Raw genomic sequence first — 17,640 nt, 5'->3', positions numbered from 1 at the left:
TTTCCACACGAACATTTTACTCTGAAATTTGAAGCTCTTGAGATTGATTTTTGAAGTTTTTTGTCTCGTCATTTTCGGGAGAGAAGAAGAAAGCCATGTAAAACGCCAAGCAAGCAACAAAAACCAGCTCTGGCCACTTGTCCCGGGAAAGCCCGGGCTCGGCGGCTACTGCAGCCGGCCAGGCCCCATCCGATCCGACGGCCACCCTCAAATCCCGCGCGCATCTCGAGGCGCCCCCCCCCCCCCCCCCCGAGCCGTCCAGCTCAGCGCCCCACGCGCTCCCACTCCCGCGCCCATCACGCATTACTCCCACCGCCTCGAGGGCCCATGTTCCTGCGGGCCCACCGACCGGCGGCCGCTCCATACGAGGAGGCCACCGCCTACGTGGCGGGCCCGCTACTCCGCGCCCGGGCCGGTGCCATTTCTACCCTCCCCTCTCCCGGCCCGTTCCCCCGTTGTCCGTTCCTCTGGCAGCTTTGGTCGCGAGCGAGAGAGCGAGCGGCCGCGTCGTCGTCTTCCTCGTGAATCCTCGCCGCGATCGCCGCTCGAATCCAAACCAATTCGCGACGGCCGGGCGGGCTCCGATCCACCACCACCACCCCTCCCCTCCCGCCGCGGGCCTGCGGCCGTTATCCCGAAGCCCCAGCGTGGGGCAGCGCCGGCCACCCGCGGAGGGCTCCTGGGGGAGCGGCTGAAAACCCCGCCCCGCGGCGTAGGGGTCGCTGAAGCGGCTGCTCCGGCTCCTGCCAATGGCGCGGATCCAGCCTGTAAGTGTCTCCGGTGCCGCCGCGCTCGTGCTGCTCGGGTTGTGCGCGGTGATTCTGCCGTTCTGGGGCTTTTGGGTTGCTCGAATTGGCGGGTGCGGTTCGAATCGGGTTGTTCGATGGTGACTGGCGTGGCCGTGGTTCGTGGCTGCAGTTTGGGACGCTTCGAGGGTGTTTTCGCTTGGGTTTTTGGCCGTTTTGGGGGAATCGAAGTGGATGCGCGAACCCAGTGGCTTCATGCGCGCTCTGCTTTTGGTGCGGGAGGCGAGCAGGGCGGGGGGGGGGGGGGGGGGGGGGTGGGGGTGAATTGCTCTGCTCAGTGCTCACCTTGCAGTGTCCGGTAGTTCACTGCCGTTGGTTACTCCGGCGCATGTTTACCGCAACTGGCTGGTTGTTGGTGTGGCTGAGCGCGGAGGGGAATGCAATAGTTGTCCATAGTACTGCCCTTCCGTTCCCGTCCTGCTACTGTCGCTGTTGGCTATTACTCCGCATCCTTCACCACAGGTCATCTGCTTTGCGTTATTATTACTTTATTACTGGATAGTAACGGAATTGGTGTTTGATAACCAAAGGGTTAAGGGTGGATGCTACCGGCCAATAAATTTGAGAACAGTGACGCGTTTGAAATTTCGATCAACTAGAGTTGTAGGTCGCTTAATGTATTCAGCATCGGGCTGTACATTTTGGGTGTTCTGCTGAAGCGTGTAGCATAGATGAGGTTTTCTTGTTTTTCCTTTGGTATAAATACCTTAGTACATGCTAGGGGAGTAGGGGATGGTAACATGCCAATCTGACACCTGCATCTTGTTAATAAGATCAGCTTGAGGCATCGTTCTATCATCAACATTTTTCTAAGCCCATTTGACTTTTTGAGTATTGTTGAGTGGATAACGTTCGTGATGAATACGTGTTTCCTGCATATTACCTCTGGTAGATCTACTGTGTTTGTACTATCAGGAACTAAACTTTTAACGAAGACAGAAACTTGCATGGTTAAGTTGCTAGTCTCATTTCCTAGAAATGAAGTATCTCTTGTTTTCATGAAAGCCATCGAGTTTATTTGCATCAATTCTAAATTCCTGCTGCAGCAACTAATTGGCGTTCTGAGTTTGCCATCAGCTGCCTAATCTTTCTTATATAATAAATATTGCAGGTTCTGGATGAAAGAATGGACCCATTTCTTGGTAGATTGACTAGACCAACCACCATTGACCAATCATGGTGTACTACTCAGAGTGGCCTGTCCTTGTTCAATGGGCCTTTCCCTGACGCTAGGATTTCTTCTGCAGAGCTTAACAACAGTTTTATCGAGTTCAAGGATACAACTATGCCATCTGATGTCCCAAACAGCTTTGAACCATTTGCAACGGTAGCGTCGTGGTTGCGTCAACACCTTCTGGATGCAAATGTTGAAGTTACTTATACAGAGTACTTAGATTTGATGAAAGTAGAAATTGATCAGCGGCTTAATAAGCTCACCGAGGATATAAGGGTCTTTAAAAGCTATAACTTGACCCATAAATATGATGCAAATGGTTCATGCTCTACAGCTTGCCATGTCGGGAAGCTAACCGAGATAGATGAGGGGTTCAACTGCTTGAAGGTGTTGCTGGTTGTGGTGTTCCAACAAATTAGAGAGATGCTCACATTGGTCAATGCTTCGATTCGTGATCTTCAGTGCGAACATGAATTACAGTTAGAGCTTACTGGCATTATTATTGGAGACCGCATTAGAGGTCTTCAGGACGAGCTAGAGAGGAAGTTGTATGAGCAAAGTTCCATAGTGAGGAGTCTAAGGAAAAACTGGCAGGAAACTGTGGTTCAGTGTGCTTCCATCCGTGAAGACCTGATTGCTATTTCTGATATACTATTACCTTCAGAAGAGGAACCCCATATTCCCCTTTGTAGGCATGAAAGTTTGGGTAACTGGAGCGACAGATGGAAGTTCAGCTTTTTCAGAAAGAGAACACACCAGGATCACTCTCTATCTTCCTCCGAGCAAAACCAAAATTCCGCGACACAGAAATCTATAAGTTCCAGTGAAGTTATTTCAGAAAAATCTGATTTCCGACATCTGAAGGGTATGAATAGACAAGAAATGCTTAACTACTTCAGATCTGAGATCAGTAAATTAAAAAGGCTGCATGAGTTGGATTTGCAAGAGAAAACAGAAGAGCTGTTCAAATTCAAACGAGAGAAATGGTCATTGGCTCTTAAGTATGATGTAGAATTCGAGCCTTTAAGGAAGAAATTCCCTGAGGTCATTTCAAGATTTGACCAAATCATGTCTAATGGAATGACAGCACCTACAACCTGCAGTACTAGTGATGCACTTGATGAAAGAAGCAGATTGAATAGTAGAATTGATTCACTATACCATGACAACCAGCATCTTCGGTGTTTGCTTGCAGAGAAGACGAAGAATGTTCAGGAATTATCACGCCAGGTATCTGATGCCAGTAGGAAAATGTCACTTCAATATTCTCTAGAAAAACAACTTTTGAGACAAGTCAACAACACTAAAGAAGAGTATGAGGATCTTTATGTTGAAAACACTATCAGAAATGAAATTTACCAAACCGTTATAAGAAAATTGATTGATAGTCATAGGAACATCTTGGTGGATACTGCCCAAAACTTTCATGCAAAACTGTCCTCATATGAAGCTGCACTCTCAGAAAAGGACAAGGCCTTGTGTTTATCTAATGAAGAAAATCAGAAGCTAAAGGAAAAGTTGTCAACACTAGAAAAGGAGCATTTTATCCAATATAACCAGCAAGATCCAGAGCTAAACAAGGAAGAGAGTGAGGAAATGATACTTCGTGATATTGAGATGGAGCCTCATGTGGCACCACAAAGATCATATGAGATTTCTGATCAGGCCATGCCATATGAGGAGCTCATCAAGCTGAATCAGACTTTAGAGGTTGCCTCAACCACCTTAAAAGAAGTTGAAACAAAAACGTTAGATTACAGTGATATCCTAGGTAAAAGAGAGCAAGAAGAGCAGCTAGACTGCATTCTGGTATCAATCATGGGTTTATCAAAAGAATTTGTGGAGATTGAATATAAAATGTCAGAAGATATAAAAGGAAATGAGAAAAAGTATGTGCATCTATCTTCTGAATCTCAATCCCTCTCTCTGAACATAAATCAATACATTTCAGCATGTTTTTTTTATGATTGAGTGGTATGCTTAATGATTTTTTAGAACCCAACAACACTTGTTGTTTCTGGAAAATTGGATGAAAAATAATGCTTGTAAAAATCCTTACTATGAAGATAATTTGTAATATAAGATTTCATCAATATATAGTCCATAGTCATTTGTTTGTGGAATAATCCATTCCATTGATGCTAGCACAAACTGATAAATGTTGTTGAATTCAGGACAGAAATCCTGAATGATCGATGCAACCATATGGTACAACAGGCCATTGTATTGACAAAGAAAGGCCTATGGTACAAGCAAATGATTGACACAAGACGTTCTGAGCTTCAAAAAGCTGAATCTGAGGTATGTTTTCCGAGTCTGCTCAAATCAGATGCTTTGCGCTTCTTTTTTTTTTGCTTACATTTCAGGACAAAGTGATTTTGCTCTGTTGTAATCGTGCATACAAACATTCAAGGATATTTACTGAAGATTCATGATCATTTATGTGTCAAACAACTGCATTTAGGAGTTAGGATACAGGATACAGGACTGCAGACAATCAAATTGATTTGGTTCCTTCTAAGCCTTTTTTTTTCTAATGTTATTATCTCTTAGACATTTTGTTCACATTATAAAGTAATTCTCATAGATGTCTATTCAGAATAATGAATGCTCTTTATATTTTCACTGAGCTTGGAAATTACTAACTGACAAGCAAAATATTGTTTATAGACATTTCTGATAGCATGGAAGTGAGGCACTGCTGATATGAACCCCTTCTGCTTTAGTATTTATTCATAATAGGTTTTTGTTAGAGTATGCTTCTATTTGACTAAATCAACACATGCCATTCCAAATCCTTCTTGCAACCTCTTTAAATGTTTTTTTTCTGTTTGATTCAGGTTGATATTTTGGGAAACAAGGTCAATGCACTCTTAAGCCTTGTTCAAAAGATATACGTAACTCTTGAGCACTACTCTTCTGTTTTCCAGCATCATCCTGTGGTAATTATCTCAAGTGCCCTGTGTTAATTTCTTCTATCTTACCTAGTTCTTAATCATTCTACACCACGAGCTGGTGCTTCTTACATGTGAATTGCCTCTTTTTTTTTTTGAAAATTTTGTACCTGTTCTTTCTTTTGTCTTTATTATACTTGAGAACTCACAATATGATTTTTCTGTTCATAATGAAATGCTTGTACATGGTCCCTTACGATGAATCATTGATAGCCAGAAGGGTAATTCATAATTGATGCTGTGTATGCAGTTACTGGATGCTTTCTTGAAGACATGCAAGCTTGTTGCAGGTATAAGAAGCAGGCAAAAAGAGGAATTACAAGATACAACATAATTTGGAGCAGCTAGGTAAGCTGGCATTTTGTTTATCAATCATAGAAGCCAGGCTCCAACCCAGTTGGTTGGATTTCTGATATTGCTAAATCTTGACCACGAAGTACTGTGATCTTAACTCCTATATTACGTATCACATCATGACTTTGCAACTCTTCTTTTGCTAAATGTCCATTACAAATTATCGTGACGTTAGATTCTATTTATTCATCTCACATCATCACTACGTAACTTAGAGGAAAACAAAAGGAGTTAATCGTAACCACCTAGTACACATTGGAATTCTCCATCAGGAATATGCATTTGTCACAAAACGTATGTGAATGTATGACTCGCACCCTATCAATCTTCAATACTATGTTTTATTTTTCATGCTTTCATTAGAACAGATTATTTTTATGAAATGCCGTTGAATGGTGCTTACTGCTGATTAACATTTGTCTTTTTACAGAAAATTTAGGCCCAGAATTAGTTGAGTGGCTTAAGAGCCACTAGCGAGGTATTAATTTCCTGGTGGAGGAACAGCATACTGTCACAAGACTATGAGATCGATCCATGGCCAAATGGACCCTGCAAATCTGCAGCCACAATGAAGCTGAGGTGGTCCATTGGACTGAATTTTGAAAACTAAGGGTATGAATGTCGAGGCAATTGCACTGCAATATCTTTCTGAATTGTAGTAATGCGTTTGTCTAAACATCATTGGTAATGGATGCAGTTGTACCTTCGCTGCTCACTCCGCGAGGATTTGTTAGATTCACATCCTTTATGGTGTATATAGAAGTGAATACACCTTCTAATGTACAAATTATGATAGTTCAGTTCATAACTGCGAGAGTGATAGCATTTTTGTCAGCAGCATGTATAGAAATGATTTCACTCTTATACAAGCCATAGTCGTATTGTAAGCATTCACTACTTTAAGGTACCTTTACTAGATTATAGTTATTTTTTTCTCCTTATAAATTTTATAGTCCTGGTTTGTATTAATGGTCTTATGAACGTCTACATGATATTCTTATGTACTACATTTGTTCATTTTTCGAGGAAGCAAAAACTTCTCCAGGGCAATAATTTTTTATTTTGGATACAGAGTTATCTCAACTTGCTTGATCCAAAATTATGACCTAATTTACATTTGTTTCTCAAAAATTATTGAAATTCCATGGTGATTGAGTATCTGAGCGATGTATTCATGGCTGACTGCTATAGCTACTATGTTCATTGCTTGGTTGTTTGCATGAGCAGCAGATGACTGAAATTGTGGTAAGTGCAGCTGCTTTGCTTACTGCTACCTTCTAGAGCATCATATTTCTGAGCATGCTTGCTATCACAGTTTCCAAATTTTACTCGAGCAAAGTCTCCCATAAGCACACATGTTCTTTCTGTCACTCTTAGTTTGTCAAATAAACTTCCATTAAACCAGATTTCTTAGTAAAACTTTCTTTTCTTGACAAGGTTACAAGCTTTTCATGCAATCTGTTACAGCCAATGGATAATGCTAGGTGAAAGTTTTACGCTAACATAATATACAATAATGTGTAGAAAGTTTCATTATTGAACATTTCTAATACCGCCATCTAATTCGCTTGCTATAGCATTCCATGCTAATAATGCTGCACCAACTGCTGGCTCCACCTGCATGTACAATCAGATATGAGTGCATGGATATTAAATTACGAAATTTCATGGTAGGGTCTGAAGATGTGTCAGTTTGTAAACTGTGTTTATTCGGTATTTTTCAAGCATATAGCCATTTACACAGCTCAAGTTTTGCTTCATCTTGTCAATAAAATCTTCTCCTACATATTTGGTATTTGTTTCCAGTGTTCAGCTACTTATTTGTTTAAGATTGCATAATCTGAAGAATGTTTCTTAGATTCTATGCTCACCTTGGGGTGTATTGGATAAGCACCGGGGTAATGTTTTGTGACACAATCTATCACTTCTTTCCCAATGTCCCACCTCTTGTTTGCCTCAAGGACTTTACCAACCATAACAAGTGGAAATGGATATTTGCCATCTGCGAAGGAGAAACGTATTAAGAAATTTCTTCCATGAAGTAGTCTCATAAATGGATAAATGCAACTTCGAGGGTCTTGTACACTTGTTTAGTATTATGTGAGACCACTGCTTTCTTTCCCAAAAGTCATTTTTCTTTTTGTACCTTAGATAACTCAATACATTCGATATATACATATTATACATGTATCCAGGAAGATAATCAGAGAGGATTGTTGTGTTACCTTCACCGCCAAGCTCAAGCCTTTGCACTACAGCTTTGACACTGGAAGCTAGTTCACCAACTGAATTGTGTAGGATCTTGTTTGCCACCACATCACCACTCTCAGCAGATTCTACCACAACCGGAAGAAGGTCAGCAATGCGAGCCCACGATTGGTCTTCGTATGTCCATCTGTCATTGGAAGAATGAACAGGTAAGTAGAAGTTGTCATTTACACTTAATTAGTAACACAGACGCTATCGTAACTTGACAAGTTCTTATTGACGTGACTAAACCTAAGCCACTGAATCACCTCACTTGTTTATGAATATACTCCTTTACGTAAAGTAGGACCAGTAAGTAGTCAAAATAAATTAACCTATTAATTCATCTTCTGAAAATACCCCACAGGTAGGTCGATGATGTAATTCAGGCAGTGTTTAGGTTTGTTATCCAAACTATTGCAAATTGCTTTATTTTAAGTTGACCCATTTCAATTTACTGAACAAACTATGCTAGTAAAGTATGCTCTTTCCACATGAAGTGAAACTGATAAATCATAAACTGGTAAGCCGAATTGGATTACCCTATCAATTCGTCTGGTGATGCCAGCCCAAGAAAATCAAGGATGTTGTTTGTAAGCACCGTTTCAGGACCCCTGCCATCATAAGCTCTGACCACTGCTGTCATTGCCTGTGCAGAAATCCCATACCCGCTGCATATGAAATGCCACATAAACCAGTCAGTCAACACAAATTCACCAATAGCAGCCACATAGAGTAGATAGATATGAATCAGCTTCCACAAACCAATTCAGTTCTCTTGCATTAAAGTTACTGTCATACATTAGAAAACATAATCCCTTCTGACTTACCTGCCCCAGTCACCTAGAACCGGCCCTGCACCTGCTGCTCGGGCTTCCCTGCCGTCCCTGGTGAACCCATAAGCTATCGTCCCCGTCCCTGCAATCAGCACGCATCCGTGGAGCTTGCCCATGGTTCCACTTGCTAATGCTGCCACCGCGTCGTTCTCGACAAACAGCTTGACATGGCTTGGAAAGATCTCCCTGGAAAAAAAGAAGTGTTTCGTCGATCACATTCAGTTTCAGAGTTACTACTTAAGCAGGACTGCAGGTTTCAGCTGACAGCTGACTGAATTAAGTTTGTTAGATTGGATATACATGCTGGAGCTGGACAGACCTGAGCCAATCCAGCATTCTCTGCTGATCAATTGGATGGTTGACGCCTGCTACGGCCAAGCAAACGGCGCAGACGTTTGATCGTCTTCGGCGCGCCTTGAGCAGCGCCTGCGACATCACTCTCTCCAGGGTCTCCCTTGCCCTGTCCTCTGAACAATCGAAACAAGAAAAAGGAAACAGCAACCTTTTTTTACTACTTGTCCATCTTTTTTAACCAGCAATGAAACTTGCACAGAACTGTTTACTGATTTGCTCATCACGATCACTGATCATCGCTGCAGGAAACTTGTGCAGAAGCAGCTGTGATCCTTGAAGTGAGTTCAGATGCTATTACCTCCGACGGAGTTGTGGTTGGAGCATCCCGCGACGGTGCGGGAGAGGACGGGCAGCGGGTCGTTGAAGGGCATGGCGGCGGGGATGCAGACGCAGACGGTGTTGCTGGCGCCGCCGTCGACGCCGAGGATGACGCTGCCCATGCGCGGGCTCTGGCACTCCTCCGCGTCCCACATGTCCCGCCCCGTGTGCCGCTGCATCCTCAGCTAACACTTCACTCCCCCGGACACTCGAAGGAGAAGGACCCCCTGAAGGAGGAGGGGGAGGATAGGAGGAGGAGGAGAGGTATCTTCTCCGGCCACCAACTGCTAGTCTGCAGCTGAGGTGAGCTCCGCTCCATATATATGTACGTATTAGGGATGTCTAGTCGAGGCGAAAGGGACGGGGAGGAAAGGAAGACGACGGAGGGGCAATTCGGAGGGCGGCTGTCCGCACGCGCGGCCAATGGCGCGACGGCAGAGTTGTTTACTTGGTTTCGCCGGAGGCCTCTCCGCTTCCAGCCTGCTTGCGTTTGTTTGCTTGTCTAGCCGCTTGGTGAGAGCAAGAGAAATGTCTGTTTCTTCACGGCTGCTGGGCCGTGTTACTGCCGTTCCGGATACGTGCGCTCATGATGTTACTGACAGCACTGGTAAGAACTGAGCCGTGCACATTTTGGTTTCGAGCTTCTGGGTGTTCTTTTTTTACTGGGCGATTTTAATTTGTGGGCATTCTATATCTACTGCGGCTTTTGGACTCTCTGTGTTGGCAGCTGCGTTCCCTTGATCACACGTGTGGAGATATCACAAGCAATGAAGCAACTAGGTGTTGCAGACAAGCCCGGTAGAAACTGACATGAACGCTAGACAGGTTAAACAATCATTGTATTGCTAGATTCACCTTGCACATTGCAACAAACCCAGAATCTATTCCCAGCTCGTGTTGATTTTACATGGGAATTTTTTAGGTGCACACAGGTGACGGACGTTTCAGTGCTGCTTCAGAGTTGCCTGGCCTAACAGCATGATCATCAGGTCAGGTCCCAATTCTAGACTGAGCACTGCAGTTTACTCAGGCTTCAGATGGCATGCGCTCGTTCCGTTATCTCCACAAACCTAAACTAAACCATTTTGTGCTCCAAATGTCGAGCTTCTGCAGGTGTGTTCAACGCCCGTTTACTCTTTGGTCACGCCATGGGTCCGATACACGCTGCCACCGGTGACGGACAAACTTCCCCCTGCCCTACCGCGCTCGGCAGTCGGCACGCGGCCCCTTTCACCACGATTACACTATCTCCCAATGATTCTTTACTCGACACGCAGTATAATAAGCTTTGGTCCTTGTTGCCTCCCTCCATTTGTTTGGTCTGATCCCCTGAAGACCTCTGCTCCCGCCATACGTCTGAATCCTGGCAAGGCGGAGCTACGCGACGTTCAGAAGCGGACAGTGGACTGGTGACATCGGGAGACTCCGGTTTGCATCCTAACAACCAAGGGAGGGAGGGAGGAAAAAAAGAAACTTGTCCTGGCGATCTGGGAGTGGTAGGTCGTCTGAAATTTTGCTGTTGTTCTGGATAGGTGTTGGCGACCTGATGGATTGATGTCCATCCAGATGGCTCCATCGCTAACGCATGCTTCCTCATACCTCGGTGGCCGCTTGTGCTGCCATGTTTCCAAACAAACAAAGAACCGGGTTTTCTCATCGCGTGCTGTGGGCCTGTGGCGTCGTGGGTGTGCAAGACCCAAGGGTTGGGCCTCAGGCGTACGGCCTGCCCAGCGAGAGGGAAAGCCTCGGCCCACGGAGCACATATTTGTTGGTTTTACGACTTTTGTGCTCCTCAAACACACACGCACGCACGCACGCACTAGAAAATGGAAATAATTGATAAAAATGTTAGACCTAATTCAACAATTTGGCATCACATATTCAGTGGTTTCTGGTACGTGGTTCAGCCATCGGATAAAACGAATTCGGCATTTCTGAAGAATCCAGTCGAACATTTTACGCGTAAATCGACCGAAATGGTTTGTTACGGGTAACGCGGAGTCGAAACTTTTGAGCGTGGGTTAAACGTTTGATTTCGAGAAGAAATTCACCCGGCCCCTCTGTGTCAAACAAATAAAAAGAAGGGGAATAAAAACCAAACAGCAGCTGCAGCGCATGCGTGCATGGCGATGGCGCAAAAGGAAAATAAAGCTGACACCAACATGCTTGTTCACACGTACGTACTGTACGTGCATTCATGCGGTGCACTGCACCCAGCCGAGCTCGTACAGCTCCCGCTCCCCGGCAGCAGCAGCCGCCGCGCCCCAGCCTGCCATGTGTCGCCACGTGGCGCGGCGGGCGCGAAGCTCGCGCGGCACTGCACGTGCACTGACGACTGGTGCACATGCGCGGTGGACCTGTCCGCTGCTTTCTTTCTTTGCGTCGTCCTGCGCGCGGCTCCGTGTCCATGCAGTGTAGGTTGTGATGAGCAGGTTGCATTTGAGTCTATCCAGATTTGCATAGTACAGGTTTGGATGTTCGGTAGTTTCGATAGATTAGTTAGCAAAACTTCGGTTACGCAAATAGCTTTGTACAGCCTACATAGTGGAAAATACAAATGAGGCTCGTTTTCGATTGTGCAAGCTGCATAGCCTAACTATAACAGTGCAGCTCATGGAGCAATGTAGCCATTCAATAAAATCTTATACTGACCAAGATAAGATATGCAGCTAACCAAATAAATTCACAAAATACCACGTAAATTTAGCTTAAACTGGCCTGTATAACTCCTAGCCAGGTTAGAAATAAATAAGTAACCAATCACACCCGTAGCAGCAGCGCTTTGCAATTCCTAACAACGTTCTTGCCGGCGAGGCAAGGAACCTTCGTTCACACTGCTTTGTTAATTTTGCTTATTTCTTTTATTTAGCACAAAAGAGAGAAAAGGAAAAAGAATGCCCTCTGAGCAACTTTCGAGGTGTCGTGACGCGATTTTCCTCGTTGTTTGAAGCAGTGTGCAAGTCCAACCGATGTTGTTGACGCCTTGACGGAGGCGGCGGCGGCCTTCCTTGGTTTTGGTTGGCTCTCACTCCCACAGCCAGGCAGAGCAGCTGGTTCCGTTGGCTTTTGGCAGTAAAGTCCGCTCGTCGTCGTCGCTGCTGCGTCACAGCTCGGATGATCGGATCTCCTCTCACCTCGCCGCACCCGTGCGCGCGTGCCGTACGCCGCGTTGACGCACAGGAAAAAGGAGCAGAGGCCGCCCTCCTTCACGGCTTCGTCTGCAGCCACCCAGAGTCCACCCATAGTCCGCCGCCCTCACCGCCACGCCGCACCTCGCATGCGGTTTCGTTGCCGGGCCCCAGCGCCAGTGCCGCTGCTGAACACGTCCTGGTCCTCGGCTGCCGTTGCCCTGCCCGGCGGCCGCCGCGTCATCAGCTAGCTCATCACATGCATGCGCTCGCTGACACCGCCCGCGTCTCGTGATCGAACCGAGATGCTCCCTGTCGTTTCCCGACCTCGCGCTGCGCCGTGTCCGGCGGCCGGCGGTGACGGTGATGCACGCTGCTGGTACTCCCCTACTAATCTCGGAGTACTTTTTTTATCCCCCTAGGCTGATCCCATCTGCTAATCTGTGGCATTTGCTTGCCCGGCGCTCGGCTCCAAACTAGACAGAATCCGCGCTTGTCCGTTGCGACCCAAACATTACCGCAAGCAACATGCCGGTGGCCGGATCGATCGGCCTCGCCTCGGGAACCTAGCCGTTCGCCTCATCTCCTTTTCCAGATCGCCCGGCGTGGCTGTCTCCAGATAAAGCCGCTAGGAGCAGCCAAATATACCTTTTGCCTATCAGTTAAAAAGTAGCTATGATAGGTATTTTTTCTAACCTCCGATAGCATAGGCAAAAAATATACTGCATTCCACCGGTAGTTGGCTCCGGCCGGCGGCAATAAATCTCTCTTCTCCTGAACCGGCGAGTCTCCCTTGCCGCACAACCTTCTCTCTCATCCCGCCCAACTGACCGTTGGTCGAGCCACGGATGGCTTGGCCTGGCAGAGCATGCATTTTAACTTCCCTCTCCCCTACTAGCCAAAATGTCTTGCCTTTATGCCTACTCTATTGGAGATGGATGCCTGGTGCCACAGTGCTTCCACAGTAGCCATTTTGTCTTTGTCTAGCCGAATAGCTCGCCTGTTGGAGACAGCCTTAGTCGCTGTTTGGAAGGAGGGAGCTAAACTGGTCCCGTCACATCGTTATTAATTAATTATTAATAAGATTAATTATATAAATGGAGACTAATTTGCGAGATGAATTTATTAAATCTAATTAATTTATAATTTAATTATATTATGCTACTAAAGGTTTAATAGATTTGTATCGTGAATTAGCCTCTATATGCAACTAGTTTTATAGTTATTTTTAATTTAAAATTTTTAATTAATGTTAAACATCCGACTAAATTTTAGCCTAAACAACCCCTTAGCCTGAATAAACAAGCACTGTCACGGACGAACCGCCCATACCCCGTTGCTTGCTTCTTGCCCCAATCAACCTCCTTTTGTTTTCTGAAAACCGCAATCAATCAATCTCCTCACGCTCAAGATCGACCCCATTGCTTCCTGAGACGCCACTGTCGCTACAATCCAATCCGATCCGCACAGTGCACGCCCACGGCCTACTGTACCCGCAGGTGCGGCCGGCGGTGCGTCTCCCTTGACGGATCATCATCACTGCCGACGGCGGCGATACTGACCCGCGGACCTGCCGACGGGACGGGACGGGACGGCGTCCTACTGTAGCAGACGAGCTACTAGCGTCCACGGGCTGGGCGTCGTCCCCGTCCGGCGGTCGTTGCCGGCGCGCCCGGGACCCGGGGACAGCGCCATGTGCTGCCCCGGGCCTCGCTTTCCAGCTCGAACATTTTTTTATTTAAAACCTTTTCTCCCTCCATCGGACAGCTGCAATGCAACCAATCAGCTGATTCAGCTGGACCTTGCTGATGAAATCCCAGTCCGTCGTCCAGCTACCAGCAGCTCATCAGCTCGTCTGATCATCTCGTCCCGTTTCACACAGGGGGCAGAGGCGCAGAGCCCACACCTCATGTCATGTGGGGAGATTGCAAAATCGGGTCCGCCGATCTCCCAATTCGCGATCCCCGCTGCAGATACCTCTCGCTGTCTGTCCTCCCCGATTAATCAGTCGGCCGCGGGCCTACGCCGCACTGTAGCGCTATCTGTTTTCTTCTTCCTCGGGTCCATCTCCAGGCCGAACTGCTCCGTAGCTCGCCAGGGAGCTGCCATTTGTTGAGCTCAAGCCTACCCGGCTAACGCAACCCTCCGCTCCTAAATTTCCCTGCTGGACTCTTGTGTGACCGGTCTGGTGCTTCCTTCTTGCTTAGTGCTTCTAGTTCTTCTGGCGGCGGCGGCGCTCAACCCTGGTTCCTGCTGAGAGAGGAAGCTCTCCGAGTCGTGGAGGAATCTACAAGGCGTCTGCAGAATCCGTCAGGTCAGTGGAAATCTCTTCTTCTTATTCACTCTTCTAGTTTTATTCTTATTCACTCTTCTAGTTTTATTCAGAGGAATTTTTGTTTCCACCCTTTGTTTCTGTTCTTCACCCTCCTCTCACGTCCTGTTATTGCAATGTCTTGTTCAATCTTTCTTACCTTAGAGGACAATGCGCATCTGCTTACTCTCGCAGGCTGCATTTTCTTGGCGTTGGGGAGATCCTGGTTATTCTGCCTGGGTTTAATCCCTCGAAATTGCGGCACGACGGGAAAGATGAGATCTTTCCCGCATCTGCTGCTGATTCCGGTGGTGTTCCTGATCCTGGGTAATGCGCGAGCACAACCCAAGCCGCTCCTGATCAACTGCGGCTCGGATGCCAGCACCGATGTCGACGGCAGGACATGGGTGGGGGACTCCCGTCCTGACGGCGCCAACTTCACTGTCAGTTCACCAGGCGCCATTGCCCCGGCTCCGAAAGCTGCTGGTGGGGAGGATGTGTATGGGGATCTCTACAGGACTGCCCGCGTCTTCAACGCGTCGTCCAGCTACAGGTTCAGTGTTGCCGCCGGAAGCTACATCCTCCGGCTCCATTTCAGCCAGCTCTTCAGCAATCTCAGCTCCAAGGAATCGGTTTTCGATGTCACGGCCAATGGCCTGAAGCTGATTTCCAAGCTCAGTGTCCCTGGAGAGGTCTACTGGAGGAACTCCAAGGTCAACTCCACCAGCAATGTCATCGTGAAGGAGTACCTTCTGAATGTCACCTCTGGGAAGCTGGAGGTTGAGTTTGCTCCTGATGCTGGGTCGTTCGCCTTCATCAATGCAATGGAGGTTGTGCCTGTGCCCGGCAGCTCGGTCTTCGATTCGGTTAACAAGGTGGGTGGTGTTGGGTTGAAGGGCCCTTTCAGCCTTGGAGACAGCGGCATCGAGACCATGTACAGGGTGTGCGTGGGAGGCGGCAAAATTGAGAGGAAGGAGGACCCTCGCTTATGGAGGAAGTGGGATTCAGATGAGCACTACATATTCTCTCTGAATGCTGCTCATGCTATCAAAAACACATCCAACATAAGCTATGTATCAGGTGATGATTCAACCTCTGCGCCTCTAAGGCTCTATGAGACGGCCAGGGTAACGGAGGAGACATTCGTCGTGGATAAGAAGTTCAATGTCTCATGGAGGTTCAATATAGACCCTGGCTTTGATTACTTGGTCCGGCTGCATTTCTGTGAGCTGGAGTATGAAAAGGCGGAGCAGCGCAAGTTCAAGATCTACATAAATAGCAAGATTGCTGCAGAGAACTATGATGTGTTTGCAAAAGCTGGGGGCAAGAACAAGGCTTTTCATGAGGATTTTCTTGATGATGCCTCGTTGCAGACGGACACCCTCTGGGTTCAGTTGGGTTCCGAGTCCTCTGCAACAAGCGCTGCAGCTAGTGATGCACTTTTGAATGGCATGGAAATCTTTAAGGTCAGCCGGGATGGAAATCTTGGCCATCCAACAATTAGAATTGGGGGTATGAGTGGTGGCATGGTGAAACCGAAGCGTAGCCCCAAGTGGGTACTAATTGGTGCTGCTGCTGGTTTGGTGATTTTTATCTCAACTGCTGGTGCTGTTTATTTCTGTTTTTATCTGCGACGGAAGAAAAATACCCCAGCTAACAAAACCAAGGACAACCCGCCTGCTACACCAATGGCTACAAATGCTCGAGCCTCCTCGACTCTTCGCACAACTGGAACATTTGGTAGCTGCAGGATGGGCAGGCAATTCAGTATTGCAGAAATCAAAGCGGCCACCATGAACTTTGATGAGTCTTTGGTGATTGGAGTTGGGGGTTTTGGCAAGGTCTACAAGGGTGAAACTGAAAATGGCACTCCAGTGGCAATCAAGAGGGGACATGCACAATCTCAGCAGGGTGTCAAGGAGTTTGAAACTGAGATTGAGATGCTCTCAAGGCTGCGACACCGGCACCTTGTGTCCTTGATTGGCTATTGTGATGAACAAAATGAGATGATCTTAGTTTATGAGCACATGGCAAATGGCACCTTGAGGAGCCACCTTTATGGAAGTGACCTTCCTGCTCTTACATGGAAGCAAAGGCTTGAAATTTGCATTGGTGCGGCAAGGGGGCTTCACTACCTTCACACTGGTCTTGAGAGGGGCATAATCCACAGGGATGTCAAGACTACCAATATTTTGCTGGATGATAATTTTGTCGCGAAGATGGCAGATTTCGGTATCTCAAAAGATGGTCCACCATTGGATCATACTCATGTTAGTACTGCTGTGAAAGGGAGTTTTGGTTACCTTGATCCAGAGTACTTTATGAGACAACAGTTAACACAGAGCTCAGATGTGTACTCTTTTGGTGTTGTGTTGTTTGAAGTGCTATGCGCTAGACCAGTCATCAACCCGACCTTGCCAAGGGATCAGATAAACCTTCCTGAGTGGGCTTTGAAGTGGAAAAGGCAAAACTTGCTTGAGACTATAATTGACCCTCGATTAGATGGAAATTACACACTGGAGTCCGTCAGGCAATTCAGTGAGATTGCAGAAAAATGCCTTGCAGATGAGGGGAGGAGCCGGCCATCAATGGGTGAAGTCCTGTGGCACCTAGAGAGTGCTTTGCAGTTGCACCAAGCGCATCTGCAAAGTGCAACTGCTGATGGTCTATCAGGACATGAACTGAAGCTCTCTAATTCATCAACTAATATGCGGCGCATGAAAGAAGAAGAAGAATCTGCTCAGACTGTCAGGATGCAGATGGGCAAGCAGTTGATATAAAAATTGAGGTGCCAGGGGCTGTTTGAATTGCTGATCTCAATCAACTGAATAGGGTGAGTGTCCAATTAACAACATGCTCAGCTGCACTGCCATCTGCAGTACTGTAAACACCATATATGGTTACCCCAACAATATACTGAAATTCTTTTTTGTTCAGTGGGGTTGATTCTTTCTTTTCTTTTCACTTGTTCTTATGCTGATGTAGAAAGTGCTAAATTATGTCAATTTGATTGATTCTTTTGTAATGTTCTGGAAAGAAATGCAATGGTAAGCATTACTTGAGAGATTTCTGCGTGGAATTAATCATTCTATTCTTTCATCGATCGAGTTTCAAATCTATAAACTTCATAAGTGTCAGCTATTTTCTTTGCCACAACA

The 17,640-nt window shown here is 46.5% G+C and overlaps 2 protein-coding genes, 1 long non-coding RNA gene and 1 pseudogene across 7 annotated transcripts; 3 read left to right on the top strand and 1 right to left on the bottom strand.

The window, feature by feature from the left end:
* The first annotated feature begins 447 nt into the window (after positions 1 to 447).
* On the top strand, positions 448 to 6,357 carry LOC112880390 (WPP domain-associated protein-like). 5 transcript variants are annotated; one of them, XR_003226306.1, is made up of 7 exons: positions 452 to 767; positions 1,918 to 3,869; positions 4,155 to 4,281; positions 4,821 to 4,922; positions 5,185 to 5,282; positions 5,719 to 5,900; positions 5,986 to 6,357. XR_003226306.1 is itself a non-coding variant. In XM_025944984.1 (6 exons), the coding sequence occupies exons 1-5, from the start codon at positions 750 to 752 to the stop codon at positions 5,266 to 5,268; spliced, it is 2,283 nt and encodes a 760-aa protein (XP_025800769.1). In that variant the 5' UTR covers positions 452 to 749; the 3' UTR covers positions 5,269 to 5,282; positions 5,719 to 6,357. The 5 variants fall into 5 exon arrangements, 2 of the variants coding, with proteins under 2 accessions (XP_025800770.1, XP_025800769.1); XM_025944984.1 differs by having other exon boundaries at positions 5,719 to 6,357; XR_003226307.1 differs by lacking the exons at positions 5,719 to 5,900; positions 5,986 to 6,357 and having other exon boundaries at positions 449 to 767; positions 4,160 to 4,281; positions 5,185 to 5,236.
* Positions 6,358 to 6,694: 337 nt separating this feature from the next.
* On the bottom strand, positions 6,695 to 9,324 carry LOC112880392 (N-acetyl-D-glucosamine kinase-like). Its single transcript, XM_025944986.1, has 7 exons — positions 9,024 to 9,324; positions 8,691 to 8,838; positions 8,366 to 8,557; positions 8,078 to 8,206; positions 7,514 to 7,683; positions 7,160 to 7,290; positions 6,695 to 6,905 (listed from the first exon to the last, which is right to left on the bottom strand). The coding sequence occupies exons 1-7, from the start codon at positions 9,220 to 9,222 to the stop codon at positions 6,822 to 6,824; spliced, it is 1,053 nt and encodes a 350-aa protein (XP_025800771.1). The 5' UTR covers positions 9,223 to 9,324; the 3' UTR covers positions 6,695 to 6,821.
* On the top strand, positions 9,216 to 10,646 carry LOC112880393. The gene is made up of 3 exons (XR_003226309.1): positions 9,216 to 9,346; positions 9,966 to 10,032; positions 10,157 to 10,646. It is a non-coding gene; the product is annotated as an uncharacterized LOC112880393 (long non-coding RNA).
* A 3,078-nt stretch (positions 10,647 to 13,724) lies between these two features.
* On the top strand, positions 13,725 to 17,557 carry LOC112880718 (annotated as a pseudogene).
* Positions 17,558 to 17,640: the final 83 nt, after the last annotated feature.

The sequence above is a fragment of the Panicum hallii genome, chromosome 2, assembly GCF_002211085.1.
Source record: "Panicum hallii strain FIL2 chromosome 2, PHallii_v3.1, whole genome shotgun sequence".
Classification (NCBI taxonomy): domain Eukaryota; kingdom Viridiplantae; phylum Streptophyta; class Magnoliopsida; order Poales; family Poaceae; genus Panicum; species Panicum hallii.
The sequence above is the reverse complement of the archived record's forward strand: the minus strand, read 5'-3'. Positions and strand labels throughout refer to the sequence as shown.

What these genes read in the sequence shown, in the direction of transcription:
- LOC112880390 (XM_025944984.1), top strand. An exon ending in ATAAAAGGAAATGAGAAAAA is followed by an intron (nt 3,870 to 4,154) that starts GTATGTGCATCT and finishes TGTTGAATTCAG; the next exon opens with GACAGAAATCCTGAATGATC. An exon ending in TTTTCCAGCATCATCCTGTG is followed by an intron (nt 4,923 to 5,184) that starts GTAATTATCTCA and finishes CTGTGTATGCAG; the next exon opens with TTACTGGATGCTTTCTTGAA.
- LOC112880392 (XM_025944986.1), bottom strand. Translation starts at nt 9,222, where the DNA reads ATGCAGCGGCACACGGGGCGGGACATGTGGGACGCGGAGGAGTGCCAG. An exon ending in CAACCACAACTCCGTCGGAG is followed by an intron (nt 8,839 to 9,023) that starts GTAATAGCATCT and finishes TCGATTGTTCAG; the next exon opens with AGGACAGGGCAAGGGAGACC. An exon ending in GTTCTAGGTGACTGGGGCAG is followed by an intron (nt 8,207 to 8,365) that starts GTAAGTCAGAAG and finishes TTTCATATGCAG; the next exon opens with CGGGTATGGGATTTCTGCAC.